The sequence below is a fragment of the Euwallacea fornicatus genome, chromosome 32, assembly GCF_040115645.1.
Source record: "Euwallacea fornicatus isolate EFF26 chromosome 32, ASM4011564v1, whole genome shotgun sequence".
Classification (NCBI taxonomy): domain Eukaryota; kingdom Metazoa; phylum Arthropoda; class Insecta; order Coleoptera; family Curculionidae; genus Euwallacea; species Euwallacea fornicatus.
The window spans coordinates 1,244,351-1,264,406 of record NC_089572.1 but is presented as its reverse complement, the minus strand read 5'-3'; the positions used below and the strand labels follow the sequence as shown (position 1 = coordinate 1,264,406).

Genomic DNA, 20,056 nt, shown 5'->3' with positions numbered 1-20,056 from the left:
AATTTCTATTGTACAGTCTTGCACAATTGCAATCTGCGCCACTGCCTTGCCGTGAGGAATGATTTTTTGTTTGGTAACATCGTTTATACAAGGATTCCATTAGATGAATTTCAGGGGCGCAGAGAGGAATAATATATATAATAAGCATTAGACAACGAAAAAAGAAGCATTTCGGAATGGAATTTTATGATCATCCTAAGCAAAACTCAATCTATACTGCTGCATTATACAAATAAGGTGTAACATGTTTAGTAGAATAGAACGTTAATGTCTATGTTATCCTTAGAATAGAATAGAGTACCAGGCGCGTAAGCGTTGGGAAATTGGAAAGCGATGCTGATGGGATATTTCTTATTGTCTTGTTAACTCTACTATCAGGAGAACAACTGGAAAACCTTAAATTTCATTTCGTAGAAAATGGTCCTGAGAGGAGAAGGCGAGGAGAGGATTTGAGTTAAACGTTTAAGAATATTTGTTTTATATCTAAAAAAATGCTCAGCAAATTGAGCTAACCTAGCCGAGCATGCTTCGAACGCCCATTCACGAAACCTCGAGGATCTTATTAGCAACGTTTCATTGGAAAATTACTTCCTCAACCATTTCGTCATCTCTTTTTTATTCAGTGTTCTTTCGAATTTTTATTATAAAATTAAAATTTGAATTTAACCATTCTATTAATGGAAAATTCAAGCGGTTTTGCCTACTAAATAAGCCCCCCCCCTCCCCCCCTAGCCCCCAACCGACACCAACATGCCGATATTTTATTCATGAACATTCTCTGCGTATATTTTACACTGATCACACAAAACTCCGGGCCCAAAAGTGGGCTCCGGTATTCCAGATAACTGGATTATCGGCGAGTTGCATTCGTATTCCGCCGGGTCTCCTAAATACGCCCGAAATATTCCGAATTCGTTTTCGGCCCTCACCGCCGCCCCCGAGGGCGGCTGCCGCCCGTTCGTTAGGTTTTGTGACGTGATTTCGTTACGTGCTTTCGGGGGGGATATATATTTGTAATATTAATGTATCTTTTGTTTTTGAGGTAACTCGATTGAAAGGTGGAAGCACAGGGGCGGGGCGCGTGCAGCGGCCAACTTTAATTGACATTATTTACGGCGGAACAGTGGCGCATTGGTATTATTTCACTAGTGGATTTTAATTGCGGCCCAGGGCTTCATGTAAATAAGACTGCCCGCCTTCGACAGATATTGTTTATCATGTCATGCCTGAAGGGACTATTCAATGCCTTGCATGTACGCTTTGAGAGCATTTCGAAAACGCCGCCTCTAGTCTAACGTGATATGCTGATATTTGCAATTCCTTTGAAGTTTATCCCACAAAAAAAAAATCACTGGTGGGAGGGATGAATCCCTGTTCTTTGCTTTTTTCTCAACACACGACTTTCTCACGAAGTTCTCACCCCAAAGGTGCATTTGCTGCCTTAATTCGAAGCAAATACGCCCCGATGGGGGTTCGAAATATAGTTCTCCTGGTCTGTAACTAATCCGCGTGTCACAATAGGCCTTGAGACCGCAAAGAGCAGCTCCCGATTGATACATTCAAAGTTAATGTGATGTTTCCTCAAGTCACGTGTTTCTCTTTATTAACTGTCCACTAATCGCTTTTATTGGACGCGTGTGTCTCTCATTTAACTTTCGATAAATTCGGGTTTTCTGGCGTGAGGGAGGAGGCATCCCTCTTCTTCCCCCTTCGACTACTCGTTTTTGCATATTTTCAACCGTAATCCAGTGGAGTAGTAATTAGCGTCGGTTGATAACAAAGATGTAATTTATAAAATCGGAGTTTGTCGTACTTATTTGGGTTCACCATTTTGGCGCACCCGTCCGATAATTTCGAAACGGCACCATGTCATCTCACTAAAAGTAATGCTTAATCTACGTTTTTCTACCGCAATCCAGTGTTATATTCGCCAGCATTCGTTGGCAATAAGGAGATCATTCTGAAAATTGAACAGTTCCAAACTAACCAAGCCACAATTTCGACGCACGCCTCTGATATTCTTGCACCTATCCATCAATATTGCCTCAAGTACGGTAATGCGTTATCTACAATTTTAAGGCTGGGGGGTAGTAATGCAGATGCGTGACAGTAGCAACTAATTTTTTGTGGTTAAATTCAGTCGAAATTTTGGGCGCACGCCTCGGATAATTTATTGATGAAGGCATTTCTAAAGCCTAGAGATACCTCATTTGGGACTATTCAGAGACGTTGAATTGATCGATTTTTTTAACCTGTCAGCACATAAAATTCAAAATTTCAATGTGAATTTTTACTTTTTTGAAAATGACAGTCAGCGGCATAACCTTGAATTATGTCATCATTGTCATTTTAGCAACATTGCGCTGCTTTTCTGTTAATCCCAAAACAACTGACGCAGGTGTCGCTACCAATAACAACGGCGTTGCCACATATCGCATCTTCTACAGGTTCAAAGGTAATTTTTGAATAATACCAACTGGTGAAATTAGCATTTGATGTCTAAATTAACCGTTGAAGACATCCGTCTTCATCTCTTAGTCACGGCCAATCGTTTAGCAGTTCAACTGTATTCGTTAATCGAGCAGACCGAAGCAAATTTCCCCTGTGATAAAACTGATCCATCACGACATTTTTGACTCCTATTCATGTGAAAACGGTTTTAAATCGGCCCAATACTTTATAAGGCAAATCTGATGTTTATAGCAACATAGTGGGACAACTGATTCTCGATTTCAGGCGCCGTTGCTATGGCAACAGGACGTCGTCTCGGCGCCCAACTGGAGGTACGGGAGAGCGCATTGGGGGTGACGGTTGGGGGATTTCATCCCCAAAGTTTCCCCCATACATATGTTCATGAAGAGGAGGGGAAAACTAAAAACCAATCGTACAATCGGTACATAGAAATATTTATTATGATGAAAGTAGCTCAGTTCAAACTCGATTTATTCGTGACCTTTTTAGCTAATTTTGTACCAAAAAATACGGTTTGAGCTGTTTTGAGCCGCCCTCTTATATTCGGAAATGGATGATTAAAATTCTGGAAGCAGCAATCTCAAATAATTCCACGTTTAAGGGAGAAGTTGGTAATTACTGTTGTATATTTCGCGAGATCCGGTTTGAAACTTGAGGAATCAAAACATTGGGTGTTAGTGGCAATACCGCCTCCTGTCAGATTTGACTGCCACGTCAACGCTAACAAATGACGCTGATTGTCGTCAACGTCAAATTAGTTGGACATATCACTCTTCTTGCTTTGAGGGTAACGCTTGCGGGCATGACTACCGCCACCTACATGGAGAATTACGGCTGCATACCTCCCCGACACCATCGGGGTGCCAATTTGAGACTAATTAAAAGAAATTCCTGTTGGTGACCGGCCTTCAGAGGCCTACGCACGGACCCAAGGCGATGGTCATCAGCAAGTCCTTCATTTCCATTCTTATTACAATGTAAATAAGATCGGGGAAATAAATCACTGCGGAAACCAATAAAACATGAAACAGGTAGTTATATAGCTTTCAGCGCGCTGTTGCCCCGTTTTTATAAGTCGGCCTGATTTATAGGGGAACGCGTTCCGCCCATTTCTATTAATAAGTTTTTACAGATTCGTTTTTCTGGCGCCATCGCGCTAGTTTCTGTCTGACATATCAACAATAAGTTCACGTATTCACGAAGCGGCAACATCGCTTTGACAGCTGACGCATACGACGGGTCGCATGAGGTAACGCGTATGAAACTCCACAATGTACAAATATGCGTTAGTTAGGACACCGCACAAGGCGTATAGCAAAAGCAACATTCACGCTTGAAATTGAAATTATATCGGCAACAAAAAAAAAAACCAGATACGCCGCTGATTTTTATAAGTTTCATTCGTAAAACGTAAAATTCCAATATCCTCCGGCCTGTTCTACATTCTTTTTTATATGAAATGCGCTAAACATAAAGTCTCGTAATATTCGTAAAATAATGCTTCATAACTCAGTACCGATTGGTCGGAGATTCAGTAAAAAAAAAAACATTTATTAATTAAAAAGGTAATAATGAGTGTCGTAGCTTTGTGTGGGTAATGCAAGCATGTATTCTTCGCAGCATGTTTTGCAACAAATGATCAATATCCTCCTGGGGTATTTCAGTCCATGTTACCTCAACGTGGTGTCGTAAGTCATTCTCCAAATTGGTCGGAGGCCTCGACAACTTTCGAAGACGGCGACTCATCATGTCTCAAAGATGTTCGATAGGTGATAGGTCCGGTGACTGTGCAGGCCAAGGCAGCATTTCCAATTGTACTTGTACTAGGTACCTTCGAGTAATGCTCGCAGTATGCGGCCTTGCATTATCCTGTTGAAAAATGCCATTTGGTAAAATCTGCATGAAGGGTACATGAAGAGGCATGGGGGGCAAAAATCTAGAAGGTCGATAACAACAACAAAAACAATTCTCGTTTTTTTTTTATACGGAAACTCTGATCATTTGATGTTCTATTATGAGGCATTTTGTGCGAAAATCACAAGACTTCATTGTTATTATCACTGGGCGATGCGTTTCACATGAAACTGACTATATTTCAGACACCTTTTGTCTAAACAAACTGACTGTTACAAAGTTGTCAACTAGACAACTTTCTATTCTCATTCCGATAAAAACAAAAGTGCGGCGCGGTGTTGCCACATCCAGCGGTACCGTCCAAATAGCTGTGTGTCAAGATATATTAATGTGTTCACAGCCTCACAGCTCAACTTTATGAGAAACAATTAAAAGCTACGACTTGTGAGTGATCGAGATAAATGAGCTCATTTATCATCTGTAAATATGGTAGTCCATCAAAACCGAATATGCTTTTCCTTTGCATTCTTGCACTTCTTGTAAACAAATGTGTCAGCACATAGAGACGTCAACGTCACTAGGGATCAGTCGGGGCGGCAGTAACAAGTAACTCAAACAAACGGGGGTGTCGCCCTTTGCCACAATTACAAGTTCGGAACATGTGTAAGGCCGTGTAATTGTAATCCCCGTAAAAGGATCAAATCCTTTTCGTACATCTGTTGGGTGCGCGGTTTTCTGATCGCCCCTGTATTATGCATAATTTTCGGATTTCTCTTTTATAGGGCCTGGTTCAATTGGTCTTAAATTCCACAAGCGGCGCATTCGGTTTACCAGAGAACCCGTATTTATGATTAATATTTATGGGTCATTAAAACGCGGTTCTTTTGGCCCAGCACATGGGCGTTATTGGGTAGATTTTATGGGCTAGAATGCATTAGGATCAATTTGTATCAGCAGTCTTGAATCAGTAGAATCACTTTATCCTTCCAATCACTTTAGTAATGAGGCATAAATTGCAATTCTCCCGAATTCTTTTGTTTCCTAAACAATCACGCAATTGACAAATGACAATGTCCCCGTCAAATATGATTCTGATATTGGCAACATCAGACTGCTCTGCTATGGGGACTTATTTACTCGTATAAGTAAAGTTCGGAATCTGTCATACATGGCAAGTCCGCCAGAGGTTTTGGTTTTCCGACATGAATAACATCTGACAATAGCATACTGTCAAATCCACCCTCAATATCGCCACATTAGACCCGCATGTTATTATTGTTATTATTATAAGCAAGTTTCAGTATAACTCACGTCAAGAGTGTGGCAAAAATTTGTCAACCACGCCCGATTTTTTAGTTCGCCGACTGACAGATGACAATGACAGTGATGACAAAATTCAGTTCCGTTGTTGCCATATTAGCCTCGCTTACCTTGCCTTACCTGTCTATTCTAAAATCGCCGCGAAATCTGAACTTTATTCAATTGGATCAAAGACATAAAAGGGGGTTTTCTTCGGGTGCTGCGTCAGCAATTACGCAGCACAAACACTGCCAATTCCTGGATCGGTAATTGAATTGAAGGAACTGGGTGTAGTGGCAGGCGGGCAGAAATCGGCCGGTCGTCCGGTGCGATGAAGTGTGAAAAGGGAACTCGCAGGAGCGTTTGTCCTTTGTAACTTCGTTTTCAGGACGAGTGCACGGCCCGTCGCAGGATAATCCACTTACGGGAGACGGGGGCAGTTAGGAGGGAACTGGGATTTCTGGGAATTTTTTGCAGGAGCTCGAGAGTTTCTAATCACACAGGCTTCGTTGCAAATGGCTTGTTCTGGAGTCAGCTTTGCCATAAGCAGCTCGAGAGTGTCAATAGCTCAAGAGTAAATAAAAACTTTTAATAATGAATCGTGGCTTTAAAGGGTGAGAGCACCTGAAGAGTGTCCAAAAAGTCTCATCGCAAGAACCTCACCTCAAGGTACTTCGTGAACTTCGAGACCTCTGGGAAACGGACAGGTGTGGTACCCATGAAAGGGTCAGGAGTGGCATCTTATGATCTGTTCTGATGGGTCGGTTCGTGTGGGGTTACCCGCACTCTTCAAGAAAATCCCTTCAGCTGAGTTTACGTATTCCAATTTTCAGACTTTCTGGGTTTTTAGAATACCATGCCAGCACGCACCTGTCGTTCGTCAATGGATCTTGAAGGTGCACCTCTCCTCATCGCCGCCCAAAGGTCTGGTGTGAGCGGTGTGTTTAGCGCAAATTCAAAGTTCAGATATGAAAAAATGTGCAAAAGGCGGTACTAAAAAAATCGACGATCAAAAAAGAAGCATTTCAATCACACCCTGTATGCGATTTTCGAACGCGTCTCTGATGATGAAATTTCGACAAAGACCTAGAGGTCACGAACTATCTACGGTGGCCATCAAGACGATTTTATCAGGTAAGCCCCGCGAAGGCTGCATCCTGATGAATAAAATCCTTTACTGATCGATCGGAGCGAATTGTTGGTAATTCCCAGAGGAATGACTCCCGAACTAAACCTCCTAACGGTCAAGATGATGGACATGTTTCGGTTAAGAAACCAGAGGCTACAGTTAGACTGTCTGCCTAATAAAGTTGTTGGTCTAAGTGGGCCCACATGGAGCGAAAAGGGGTGGATTGCGGAGCGGAAAGAGTCTCTAAGGGACTAATCGCAGAGCGTCGCCCCTCCCCCTTCCGTTTCAGTACTACTACTACTACTACTACTGCTACCTGCGCAAGACTCATTAACACAACCAACTGATCTTGATGGACTTCTGTCGGTTACCTCTGATCTCTCTGAAAAGTTTAAATATTTTCATTGAAGATTGTAAATCCTTCAAGTCCATGTTATTTCCTCGGCAGCTTCACGATTTTCTTAAGACTCGCGTTCCTGCTAAATTTATCGCTTTTTAACGAGTCGTTAAAATCTGACAAGGAAAGAGATAAAAATCCACTTTTACAGTTATACGATGGTCAAATGCCGGTTTGTTAGGCCAAACTAAACTATTAAAAACGCGTGTCTATAAAGAAATTGATTAAGATTTTAAACCCTCCTCGGACGCGGGTTTCGGAGAGAAAGAAAATTACCATTTAAACGAACCTCCAGCCTCGGCAATCGATTCAAATAAATGTATCGGTCCTTAATAGGCTGTTAAACAAACATGGGAAATGTGTGGAAGAAATATGAGTAATTTCGACTTTTTAATGAAAAGGCCAATGGCTTTTATTTGGGGAATGATATATTTCAAATGAGATTTTCCCATCGGCCCACAGAACTGTTAAAATAAGCATCTGTTTGCTGCAATAAATAACGGAAAAGAAGAGTCAATAAAAGAGGTTTGTGTAAAAGAGGAGCCAAAGTTGAGGGAGGGATGTAGAACGTAAAAAAAGGGGGGCGCAAAGGGGAATGAGGCGCCTAATTGGGCGTGAATTTTAAAAAGAGCAGAAGCGCTAACCGGCAAAAGACCGGAACTTTGAGACCGGAAAAACTGATCAGCAATTTAAATGTAGACCACTCATTTTCCGAATCCCTACGAAGGGGGGGGATACTTTGTTCCTCGTCTTTTAATCCCCAACGCCGCTCTTTGACTGAATATGTCATTGGGGCGCCCTTTGCGGCCAGAAAAGGGGGCCAAGATATGTAATAATTTAATTACATTGGCAATCCGGCCTCCGGTAATCACATAACCATATCAATTGATGCCTAATAACATCCTTCGTCGCTATTGCGAGATAATCACCCTGGGGGGTGCGTTTGCCAGGGTCGGATCCTATAGGAAAACTACCGTAGTTCCACAGAGTCGATCACGGGAATATGCGGAAAGATTGACGAACTGTAGAAGAGGTCACTTTCAGCTCGTTCCGAGTAGGGTGAAAAAGGGGGCGTGACGCCAGGAAAAGCATTGTGCAGAACTTCACAATTTTCTAGTAAGTCGAGTAATGCGGACCCTTGGCAAGCGAACGTTATTTGCTGTATCTTCACCTGTAGGGAAATTTCGCTTGTCTCTCCATCAAGAATCTCGATCCTCAGCTGCGGAAATTCATTTATTCCTATTTGCTGAAATAACAACTCGCTGCTTACTTCAAAACTTTTGGTGAATCATACACCGTTAAGTTATGAGTTAAATATTTTATTAAATTTTGAGGATTTTGCAGCAAGTTTCTCTTGGATACTACTGGCAGTGTGGACAGCAGAGAGGATCTACGATCTAAAATTTTCATTATACAGGGTGTTTCGAATCGAAATTGCACATCTCTGATACAGCGCTTGTAGAAAGTGTTGCAGCACGTTTGCAACTTTTACAAACCCGATGTGTTACAAAATACTAAAACTGTGAAATTTAATTTTTAAAAATGTCACTAACGCACTGTTGTCATGTTATATGATCGAATTTTTCGCCCCTCTCTAGCTAACCCTAATAACTTTTAATTTTCAAATGGTACCCTTTGTAGTATATCAAATGAAAGCTAATTCAATGATCTATCGATGGAAACTCATGCAGTCTATTAGCCAACTGCCCGATGAATTTCATGCAGCCGTGAAATCAGTAAGCAACCTTCCATTTCATCCATGCAAACTTTTCCTCACGCAAAAGTTGATGTTTGAATATTTTGATCGCAGGAAGGACCTTTGTGAATTGATGCAAAGCAAGAAAAAGGCATTTATGATTATTTTTTAGAATGTAATTTTCGGACAAAGCGACGTATTGCTTAAACGGATCTATTCATCGACATAATTGTTGCCATTAGTCCACAAACAATCCCCGTTGGATGCAGACTCTGCACATACAACATCCGCAACAACTCAATGCATGGATGGGTACAATCGGCCACCAGTTCATCGGTCCGTTTTTCATAGAGAGGAACTTAAACAACGCATCGTATTTGGACATATCGCGGTATGAAATAGTTTCATCATTCGCCGCAGTTTTTCCTGCGGGAAATGGAGAACAACTAGCTGATAACATTTCGTTTCAACAATGTGGTACACCACCACACGCTATGGCTGTGAGAACGTATGTCGAGGAGATTTTCCCTAAGAGATGGATTGGTAGGAGAGGCACAGTGGAATGGCCGCCACGACCTGCAGATCTGAGGCTCCTCGATTTTTTGTGAGGTCGCTTAAAAGGTTCCATTCACAAAAATAGACCACAAAAAGCAGATGATTTAGGTCCTAGAACTCAAACAGAATTAGAATTAATAACAGAAGCTACATTGGATAATCGTTTAAAAGAATTCGAGGAGAGTCATTGCCTGATTGCTACTGGGGCCCAATTTGAGCATTTATTGCAGGATTTATGATAATAGTAAGTTACTTTATAATAATAGTGAGTTGTAATAGTGAGTTACTTCATCTTATGTCTAATAATTTTATTTTTTAAGGAAACTGTAGAACCAATTTTAGTTCTGAGCGTGTCGTTGTATCTCTTATTGAATCACCTTCAATTTGATGTAGTACCACGGGTACTTTTTCATTTGAAAATAAAAAGTTAGCAGAAGTAACTGGACAGGGGGGAAAAATTTAAACATCGAAAATAATGCATTAAATGCCTTTTTTTTAATAAAATCATTAAAATGTTTAATCATTAAGAAAAATCAGATTAATAAAATTAAAAAACTTGTTGCAATACTTTTACGAGCTCTGTATATTAACGGTTCCAGTCACCTCACTTTCCAGCGTTTCTTTAATGTCAAACGAATAACAAGAGCAACGGCACTGACCATTGACAGGTCTGACGTTCGACTCCAAAGCAAAGTTCCATCTCCAGGTCACTAGTTGGAGGTGGCGAGTCCGGTTCTGGATCGACGCCGATCGGCAATTGTCGACGCATTGTCCCCGAGGGGACGCAAATTACACCCTCTTTGCGTGCGTCGCGGGGTTGCAGGAGGCCGGCCGTGTTGTGACAGTCTTGATTCCTGTAATTTGCTTATCGGGGCCCCATTCAGGGGCCCCGGCACCGTTTGTTGCAGCCGGACACGCGGGAATCATCCCTAGTTTTTTTTGCGCTCTAATAGGCAATCAGGGATGAATACTAAAAAGATACACGCGCAAATTCGATACTTTGATAAAACATTTGATGAGTCTGATTGGGGGTCATCTTGTGCAGCTGCAGAAGCTGGAAGTTTGGAGACGAATTACGAGAATTCAAGTTTTTACTATGGCTGTTTAGACACTAATTTTGTTATGCGAAGACTATACATTTTCTTAGCTCTCCACATGCTTTAGAGCTTTGAGGCCTACTAATGACTCTAACCACTTTTGAATCTCCATTGAGGTGTTAGGGGCCTTGTGCAACTCGTTCGGACCTGGGAAATTCTTCAGTGGAATTAAAGAGTGTTGAGGCTTTAGTAGGAATAATTTAAGTTAGATTGAGAGTTCGAGGACTCACCTCAAGCTCTTATGCATTCAGAGATCGAACCTCTATTGAACCCTTAAAGAACAACGAATTTTGAAAACTCAAGGAAGAGCAGTTCGTAAGTCTTTAGAGCAGCGCTATAGCAACTCACTGAATTCCTAGAAAATCCTTATGCAGTTTTAGGGACAGTTCAAGGGCTTCGAGAAAGTTGTTCTAAGACTGGCGATGGTCACTCTAGTTCCGGGAGTTTCTAGGCAAAAATAGGATATTCGTTAATCTCTAGAGGATCGCTCGAGCCATTTAAGAGAAGAAGCTTTAGCCTACTTTCAGGAGAAGGTCCCAAGTTTAACTGCAATATTTTAATATAATAAAAATTACTGTTTCTTTTCAATAAATTTATTGTATTTCAATCCACATATCTCCTCTTCCTAGGCTGGATAGTGAGCCAGATTCCACCTTTCGCCCTTAAAGTCACCCGATACACCAGCTTCAAGTCCTGACAGTCGTCCCTTAGAGTGATGCTGTAGTTCTTTACTATGCTCGCTATGAGGACCTTCATTTGAAAATAGGCGAACTTGAATCCTAAAGAAATTAAATGAAGTTGAGCCAACCAAAAAAGACGTTGAACTCTTCAATTAAATTAAATAACGAATGTTCATAACTTTTAGGTTAAATTATCAGGGGATCGGTAAACCTGCCCTTAGGGCGAATAGATCAACGTATTGTTAAATTTACCAGGAGGACAATTACCTCGGAAGCGAAGGGTTTGCCCCAAGTTCATAGTTTCTACGGAAAATATCTCCCTGATAAATTTATCCTGACTTCGATTTTTTGGCCCTTACCAATGCAATTTCTCGGTCCAGCACTGAAGGGCAGGAATGAATATGGATGCATATCCTTGAGTTTTTCTGATCGGAACCGCTCAGGGTCGAACTTTAGGGGCTCAGGGAAGAAATGAGGCAGTCGGTGAGTAGCAAAGGGAGAAATGAAGATGTCGGTACCGCAAGGGATTGTGTATTTGCCTGTTAAAGGCTAACTTTACCAGTTGCACTTAAGCTAAAGGTTAGTACCTAGAAAAACATCACTGGTGAGCACTCTGGAGATTAGAGGGATGCTAGGTAGTAGCCTTAGAGTCTCTTTAATGCACTGCTCCAAATAGATCATCTGATTCAACTGCCCCATCGTGATATGGTCAGAGTAGTAGAATTCGCTGATTTCTTTATGCACTTTATCCTGGATTTCTGGATTTTTGGCTAGCTGGAACAGAGCGAAAGCCACTGTGGCTCCTACAGAGTCTTGGCCCTAATTAACATTTTTTTTTTGCTATAAAATATCGTGGAATGTACCAACATACAGCTAGCATGAATGTCACGGCCTCGTTGAGAATGTCGTCTGGGGAGAGTTCTGGAAGCTCCATTAATTGGTCCAGGAGGCATGTGTTTTTCAAAAGTTTATCCTTCCTCCGGGCAAGTCTTTCATTGAAAATCTACTAGATGCTTAAAATTACAATAATAATGTGAAAAGAACGATCAGATAATAAGTAAAGTGAAGGGTGGAGATTGAGAATGTTTACAAGATCGCCTGAAACTCACAAGTGGAATTCGCTTTGATGCTCTACGAACTCTGAGGGATAAAACTCGTGACTCTCTGAGCCCTTGCTTTCGGATCGTGCATTGAGAAGAGATAGTGATTCTCAAGGAACCTGCTAAACGTATTAAGAGCCCAAAAGTAAACCTCGTCAGTCTTCGGAGAACCGTAAAAACCTACGAGTCCCGCGAAATGAACTTTCAAGGGAAACAATGTTTGAAGGGTCAATTTCTGAATACCCTAAAAGTCGCTTTGAGGCTCTTCACACTTCAAAGAGAACTGCTCGTGCAAAGAACTCGTTTAAGAGCACAGAAGTAAAACTCGTGAATCTTTGAAAAATCGCTTCAGATCATAGTTCATCTAAATGTTGAAGAAATCGGTTATGGTCGTAGGCCACACAAAAATCATCAAAAAATGTCTAGATATGGGATAAACCATCCAGTGATCCAATACCTATATTGGATCACTGGATGGATATAATATCTCATTAATTGTAAATTTTAATTTACGTTTCATGTTTTTTTCTTTTTTTAGAGGTTTCTAATAAATATTTGTTTTTTTATTAGTACTTACTCAAGAATTTGTACCTGTACTTCTCACAAAGAAAATCAATCTTGAACGTGAGTTGTGTAGCCACCCTTAACATTATAACGCCATCTGTATCATCCCGTGATCATGTGTATTTCTTCGAATTTTGTCATATACAGAGTGTTTCATAAACATACCGACACAATTTTAGGAGACGTAGAGCTCATAAAAACAAATAATTCCTTCGCATAAAGTTAAATCGCTTCATGTCCAAGATACAGAGTGTTTAATCTCGATTTTTTAAAATATTTTTTAAGTATTTCAAAAGCGGTTTAGAATAAGGAAATAAAATTAATGACACACTGTAGTGGGATAAATGTGCATCTACTGGAATAGGTAAAATATTTTCACCTACGCTGGTGGCGTTCGCGCGGCCGTTCAATGGGACGTGGTAATGAAAAAAATGGAACGCCACTGACTTATTTGCATACGAATATTTTTTTAAAATAATTTTCCATGAATTCTTATTAAAAACGCCCTTTTGGTTTTTTGTTGCTCGAGTATTTGTTATCTAGTTAAAAAACAATTTCTCATTCCTGTGTCTATAATAAAAACTTGTATGTGTTTTTAAGCGCGTTTTTTTTTTAATATTTTAGTAGAAATAAATTAATATTTTTTAAGAGAGGAAGACGTAAAAGAGGGCATGAACACAAATATACGTGAAACATGCCTCATCGCAAGATAATATCCCTCTTCCAAAGTACGATTCCGAGCTTTATTCGACCTAAATATTTTTATAAGCTCCACATCCTCTGAAAATTTGTCGGTAGGTTTATAAAACACCCTATATTATCCCACATATAGACGCTTGGACCATGGACAATCGAAGCCCATTAGAACCTGGAGATGAGGGAGTTTATGTGGTTTTGACTTTGACCATCAAACAACAGTTTGAACCGCTGTAATTGCAGCACATGTTTATCTCTGACCCATTTTTGTGTGACCTACCGTGATGACCGATTTCTGTCATCTTTAGACAGGCTATAGAGAATCTTAAGACTCAGGAGAAGGAAGAGATAATTTCTAAGTGACCTTTTTCACATAGCTGTGTAGATCGTTGAACTGCCTGGACTCTTCCCTGGACATTTGCGAATGCTTGAATATCGAATCAAACAGCAGCCAAGGCTTCAGAACTCGCTTGATAATGAGCAATTCTCCCCTGAAATTTTTCTTATTGAAAGCTGAATTAATGATTTTTGAAATCACCTTCTAAAAGGAGTTTCTTGCTCTGAAGTCAAGGTGACTCCTAAGATTGCTTCTGAAAGGCAATGAAACTGCTACTTTGTAATTCCAGTAAGTGGATAAGCAACTTACTGTGAAGAATTCTTAGAATTGCGGTGTTGATGGACTTGGTAATGCGTAGAGTGTGGGGCCCTTTGCACAATTCTCCAAGCATTTTACTGGACATTTCGGTAAACGTTTCCAAATACCCTTCGAGCAGGTTGTTCTGGAAAAGTGGCTGGATTAGCTTTCGGTGTTTCCTCCATTTAGAACCTAAAAACCCCAGTCGCACGTTTAGTTTAACAGTTTAAACTATGCCGAAATATAGTTCATGTTCCTGCAACCATTTCCCAGAAAACAAGACACTTTCTGCATATTTCTCAGTAAAGTCCTCATTTAATATACTGCGTGGTAATTTGAAAACGAATCACAATTGAGACAAGACCAATTGAGTGGCCACGAGAATCGTCCGATTTAACACCTCTGGATTTTTTGTCTCTGGGGCTATCTGAATTCTATTGTTTGTAAAATACAGCCTCAAGATTTAGAAGGATTGAAGAGAAAAATTACAGCTGCGTATAGGGAAATTTCGATAGGAGTTTTTGTGAATGTTAGATTAGAGTTTGAAAATAGGCTAAAAGAATGTCCCTCTTGAAAATAAATTCGATGTCTTTGGACATATTCACATATTTTCTACAAAGGACCGAAATATCGAGAGTGGTTCGTTTTCAAATCGAAATGCTGTAAAATTTCATGCAGTACCAGATTGAAGAACATATTTTACGCCATAATACTGACCAGTGCTGGTAATGAGACCATCTCCGACGAATGTGTGCATGACCGAGTAAAAGAAATTCTTGTCTGAGACTTTGCTATTGCTCAGAATAGCCTTCAGATGCTCCGGCTCGTAGACGATTATTATGGGCAAAAAGAACATCCATGTGCGGCAAAGCGGGACGTATAGCTGGGAGATGTTGGTGGCAATCTCCACCAATGCTAATTTATCTAAGCTTTTGAGAAAAATCAAAAATAAATATTAGATATTTTACCATCAGTGTTGGTGATAATCAAGGCGTTTCCCAGCACTGGTAAGGCCTGTGGGCCTGGTAGATTCAAGGCCAACCACACTGACCTCAAATAATTCTTCAGTCTTTTTATCAACCAATAAACTCCGGACAAGAAGTGGATTAGGCACCCGTAAAGCTTCGTTTCGATCATTTTGAATACTGAACAATATGCCGACTTCTGCGTGTGAAAATATTTGATGGTCGTCGGTTGATTTATTAAATCAACGTTGATGGTCTAAGATGTTATTACCTTCCATCAGGACGCATTGGTAATTATGATAATCTGAATTCGAGACATACACATAAATTCCTCATAAAATCTGCTTATTTATACAGTAGGGTTCCTGGTTCAAACAGCAAGGGACCTTGAGAGCTATAAAGAACGTGTTGACACCTCGAGTGCGTATTTTTTCATGTTCCTCCGTTGCAAAATAATCATTTTCATTTGCATCATTTAAGATATATATGTTATATCAGCGAACCCCTGGCTAAAAATTTCCAAATTGCTGGCGCAAGTGCTACAAATCTAAAGGGAAAAAGTGCTTTGGGCTTAGTGTCAAGGACGGAGAAGGTCCTAAGGAACCATTAGAGATTCCAACTTTAAATGAAGAATCTAAAACTAACGAAAAAACGAGTTGCCCCGTAAGGTATCAGCAAATTATTAGCTAACACTCAACATATTTTAGTGTTTTTAAAAACTCCATTTTTTTCGCCTATCTACCTTTCCCATATGTTGAAAAAATATGTGAAATATAGTGGGTATGCCAGAATTGCATAGCATGTTTTAAGGCATGGCTTCCCGAGCAAAAAAAAATAATAAAAAAGTCAATATAAGCAGGTGTCCGATCACGATAGATAGCGGAATTGCGGGGTGTAAAAAGTAACGAAAAAATTAGGTCTTTATTTTATTGTGCTTAATTTACTATAGATAGAGCTTTAAAATTTTATCTGCGTATCAGGTAATAGGCGCTGTTTAATACGAGAATAAATTGCCTTTAACTACTAGGATGGTATAATTTTTAAGGTGTTGATTCATAAAATCCTTAAGAAAAATTTGCTTGCCCGTTATTACTGAATTTTAATATTGTTGTTAAGTTCTTTTATCTATTACTTAAAATTTATCTCTCTTGATTTTTGATAGAACTCTGTTCAATATTTTCATAAATTAATTAATTTGTAAAATCAATCAAATCTACGAACTTCAGGATTTCCGGATTGTTTTAGTGAAATTTCTTAATTCCATGAAACTTGAAGTGTTTTTGCCCATTTTTTTAAACTAAACTAATTTCACAAAATTCGACGACATGAACATGTAATTTGTTCAACACGAAAGATCGAGTAACCGTATAATAATGTAAAATCCGTTCAGTTAAAAAAAAGGTTAAAAAAGAATAAAACAATCATGGAATTAACAAATTCCGAAAAAAAACCTAAAGCCCTGGGATCCCTAGATTTCCTCGAATTTTTAAATTTATTTATTTATGAGGAAACTGAACAGAATTCTAACAAAAATCCAAAAAAGATAAAATTTAAATAATAAATTGACGAACTTAAAATAAATTTGTTAATGCATTTTATTAACCAGGACTTCAGAAAATTTACTCCTCGTATAGTAATGGAAGTCAATCTATTCACATGTTAAGCATCACCTATTACCTAATGTGCATATAAAATTTGAAAGCTCTATCTGCAGTAGTTCAAGCATAATAAAATAAAAACACATTTTTTTCTTATCTTTTAACACTTTTACTCTATTCCCAATGAAGATCGGACACGTGTTTATATAAACTTTTATTTTAGATAACACGTACCTTAAACAACGCCATTTAATTCTGAAACACCCTATATAGCATTTATATGGCCGGTCTGAGCATCTTGATGACGCCATTGCTACACTACACAAGTGCATTATCATTGGCTTAATATTTGACAGCGTTAGGTATTGGAGGATAAGCATTTCAATAGTGTAATTCTCGCACTTCGAGTATTATTCTATCTCGCTCTGACAAAAGGGAAAAAGATTTGCACCAGCAAAGTCAATCCATGTAAACTTGCGTTAACGTTCACGTGTCGTTTGTTTTTCCATGTGAAATGTGACTGGCTGACTGAGATATGTTATTTATATTCCCCTTTTTAGGTGCTAGTTTGAATCGTTATTTTTATTTACAATTTCTCTTTTCCACTAAAAAATCCAACCCAATTTCTCCGCATACGAAGCGTTACCTCGTTTCACATGTCGAGGTTATTGAGGCGTAAGAAACCGACGATTCACGCGAACTTCCAATGAAGGTAAACCTTCAGGCAAACAGTAACCATATAACACTCCATATAATGACCCCGAACTAACCAAAAAGAATTTCCAAATGGACAATCATAGGGATAGTTGTACTTCTACTTCTGGGCAGAGTACCACTAACAGTAACATGACGTTCGAGTCTGCTGAAGAAGTTGTGTCGACTGACTCTGATGAGTATCTTTCAGGGAATCCCTTGAGATATAGAAATTACGACTTGGACAGTTCCATTGCTTCCAATGTGACAATATTAGCTCAGAACATGAGTTTCTCCGACAATAATGATAATCAGAGCATTTCAGATGCAATACAGGATAATATTTCTTATACCACAAGTGATATATTGAATCCTGTTCAGATTCCCATTGTAGGATATGAAATAATGGAAGAGAGAGCTCGATTTACGGTAAGTGCTTATGTGGACTTCATTTTATTAATTAAAAACAATCTGAAAAGTGTTTTACTATAGTTAAACTATCTTATGTTCCTTCCTTTTGTCCATGTTTTTTTGGAACATCTTGTATTTAAATTAATTGGTATTTACAGGTCTTTAAACTGAGAGTAGAGAATAAGGTCAATGGGGACTGTTGGTATGTCTTCAGACGTTATACAGACTTTGTGAGGCTCTGTAACAGATTTAGAAGTAAATTTCCTGAAGTGATCAAACACCTGCCCAGGAAAAGATGGTTGAAAAACAATTTTGACCCCATTTTCCTTGAAGAACGAATCAATGGTTTGCAAACTTTAGTTAATGCCATCTTACATCAACCAAATATGGTCAACTCAAAGGAGATTCAGGACTTTTTTTGCCTCAATGAACCACCAGTACACTCAGATAGCAATGAAGAATCTCGGGTATGTCACCAATTATGAAAAGCAAAAATGAGTACTAATAAAAAAAACTTCAGGCAATATTTGAGGCTCTTGAAGACACTATCACAGATTTGAAGGTGCAGTTAAGAGACAAAGACGCTCTCATTGACAATTTGCAGCACAAACTGCAGGGATTGTTGAATGAGAATGAAAATTTAAAAAAGTGCCTTAGGTCAGTTTCTTGAGATCAATATCAGAGGATTGGTAATAAATAATTAAATTGATTTTAGACAGGAATCGAACATAAATGGGACCACCAAAGAGACACCAGTAAAGATGTGACGTGTGATATTTTTATACCAGAGTAATAAAAATAGTATATATTTTATTTATTTACTAAATTTAGGTGATTATATATTGTCCACTTATTAAATGGGTCTTGTTAGCTTTTGAAATTAGAATTTTTACATTAAAATTAAAAATAAAAATTACACCGTTAACGAGATCCATTTAACCCTATAGTGCGCACTTTTGCTTATGTGATACAGCACAATTAAATTCACTTTGCAGCAATCGATACACGAAGTAACTTCTCGATTCATGTCGTAGCATTTTAGATACGACCTTATTTATGTATTTAGAGTCAGGATAATATTATGCAATTTTTAAGGAGTAAAGTGGTTTAGGTAATGGTGTAACGTTTCAGTACTCAAATGTGTTATTGCATCTCCTAAAGAATGTTTTGTTTCCTGTTCCACTTTAAAATTATTGTTTTAAAAAACTTATATTGTTTCACAAAGTAAGGATTTCATTTTATTTCATTATAATCTTCATAAAGACCTTAGATTTTTCAAACTAACTTATTAAAATAATAGATAGAACTATTTTATCATTTTTTTGATCTGACACTTGCAAATGCCTGTGCTTTATTGGCGCTCACTGATTTCATAGCACTGCGCCCTGTTTGTGTAATATCTGTAGGGGGCAGTCGGCAAAGAGGGGAACTTGATCAAATGTCACATTGCGCACTGAAGGGTTAATTTGTGGACAGCAAAGAAGTGGTATTTTTAAAAATAGTTTTTTAATATCTTTTGATATTTAAATTACATTTTATATTGTTTCTATTGATTTATATTAGGAATTTTTTTTATTCAAATCGTTAAAGTCCCCTGTATTATAAGATAAATGCAATTTATATTACCTTTTAAGTAACTCTTTAATTGTTTACCAAAAAAAAATTCATGAAAGAGAACGAAAATGAAAAAATCCTGTTTTTCTGTAAATTTTTCGACAATTAAACGTGAACTTGTTCAATTAGGAAAGTTTTACGTACTTTTGCATTTATACAACTATTCGTATCACTACGCGCTTTCGTCAAGATGATTATATATATATATGCGTAAATACTTATATCAATTGGGTTTTCCATTAATTGATCTGATAAATTAATTTACTATTCAGTTTCGAAACCTTTGGAATGCGTACACTCTGTGACTAATACAAGGAGTATCAACTAGTAAGAGATCTCATAAACGGTAAGAGAGGCAAGATTGTTTAACCTAGGAAAAATGTATCCCTTACGAAACGTTATTAGGTTAACCATGGGTAAAATTGGAAATATACCCATCTCTTGCTACTTTTGTAGTTTGTGATGTTCAGAAAAATTGTTAGTTTTCGTTTTTTCTAAATGGTTTGAACACTACTGATCATGGAAAGATGAAAAGTAGACATCAAGTATCGCCGCTTTTTTGTGGGGAATTAAAGTCGCTTGCCAGATCGTCAATGTCGTTC

At 38.7% G+C, this 20,056-nt stretch overlaps 2 protein-coding genes across 4 annotated transcripts; one reads left to right on the top strand and one right to left on the bottom strand.

The window, feature by feature from the left end:
• Positions 1 to 11,092: 11,092 nt before the first annotated feature.
• Cyp4aa1 (Probable cytochrome P450 4aa1) lies at positions 11,093 to 15,438 on the bottom strand. The gene is made up of 9 exons (XM_066298873.1): positions 15,142 to 15,438; positions 14,891 to 15,088; positions 14,186 to 14,365; positions 14,078 to 14,129; positions 13,904 to 14,030; positions 12,051 to 12,182; positions 11,767 to 11,998; positions 11,539 to 11,718; positions 11,093 to 11,278 (listed from the first exon to the last, which is right to left on the bottom strand). Exons 1-9 carry the CDS (start codon positions 15,308 to 15,310, stop codon positions 11,103 to 11,105), a joined length of 1,446 nt encoding a protein of 481 aa, XP_066154970.1. The 5' UTR covers positions 15,311 to 15,438; the 3' UTR covers positions 11,093 to 11,102.
• Positions 15,439 to 17,197: 1,759 nt separating this feature from the next.
• Positions 17,198 to 19,587, top strand: Snx16 (sorting nexin 16). 3 transcript variants are annotated; one of them, XM_066299003.1, is made up of 5 exons: positions 17,202 to 17,587; positions 17,641 to 17,858; positions 17,999 to 18,307; positions 18,361 to 18,497; positions 18,556 to 19,587. In XM_066299003.1, exons 2-5 carry the CDS (start codon positions 17,715 to 17,717, stop codon positions 18,605 to 18,607), a joined length of 642 nt encoding a protein of 213 aa, XP_066155100.1. In that variant the 5' UTR covers positions 17,202 to 17,587; positions 17,641 to 17,714; the 3' UTR covers positions 18,608 to 19,587. The 3 variants fall into 3 exon arrangements, with proteins under 3 accessions (XP_066155099.1, XP_066155098.1, XP_066155100.1); XM_066299002.1 differs by having other exon boundaries at positions 17,198 to 17,858; positions 18,560 to 19,587; XM_066299001.1 differs by having other exon boundaries at positions 17,200 to 17,858.
• Positions 19,588 to 20,056: the final 469 nt, after the last annotated feature.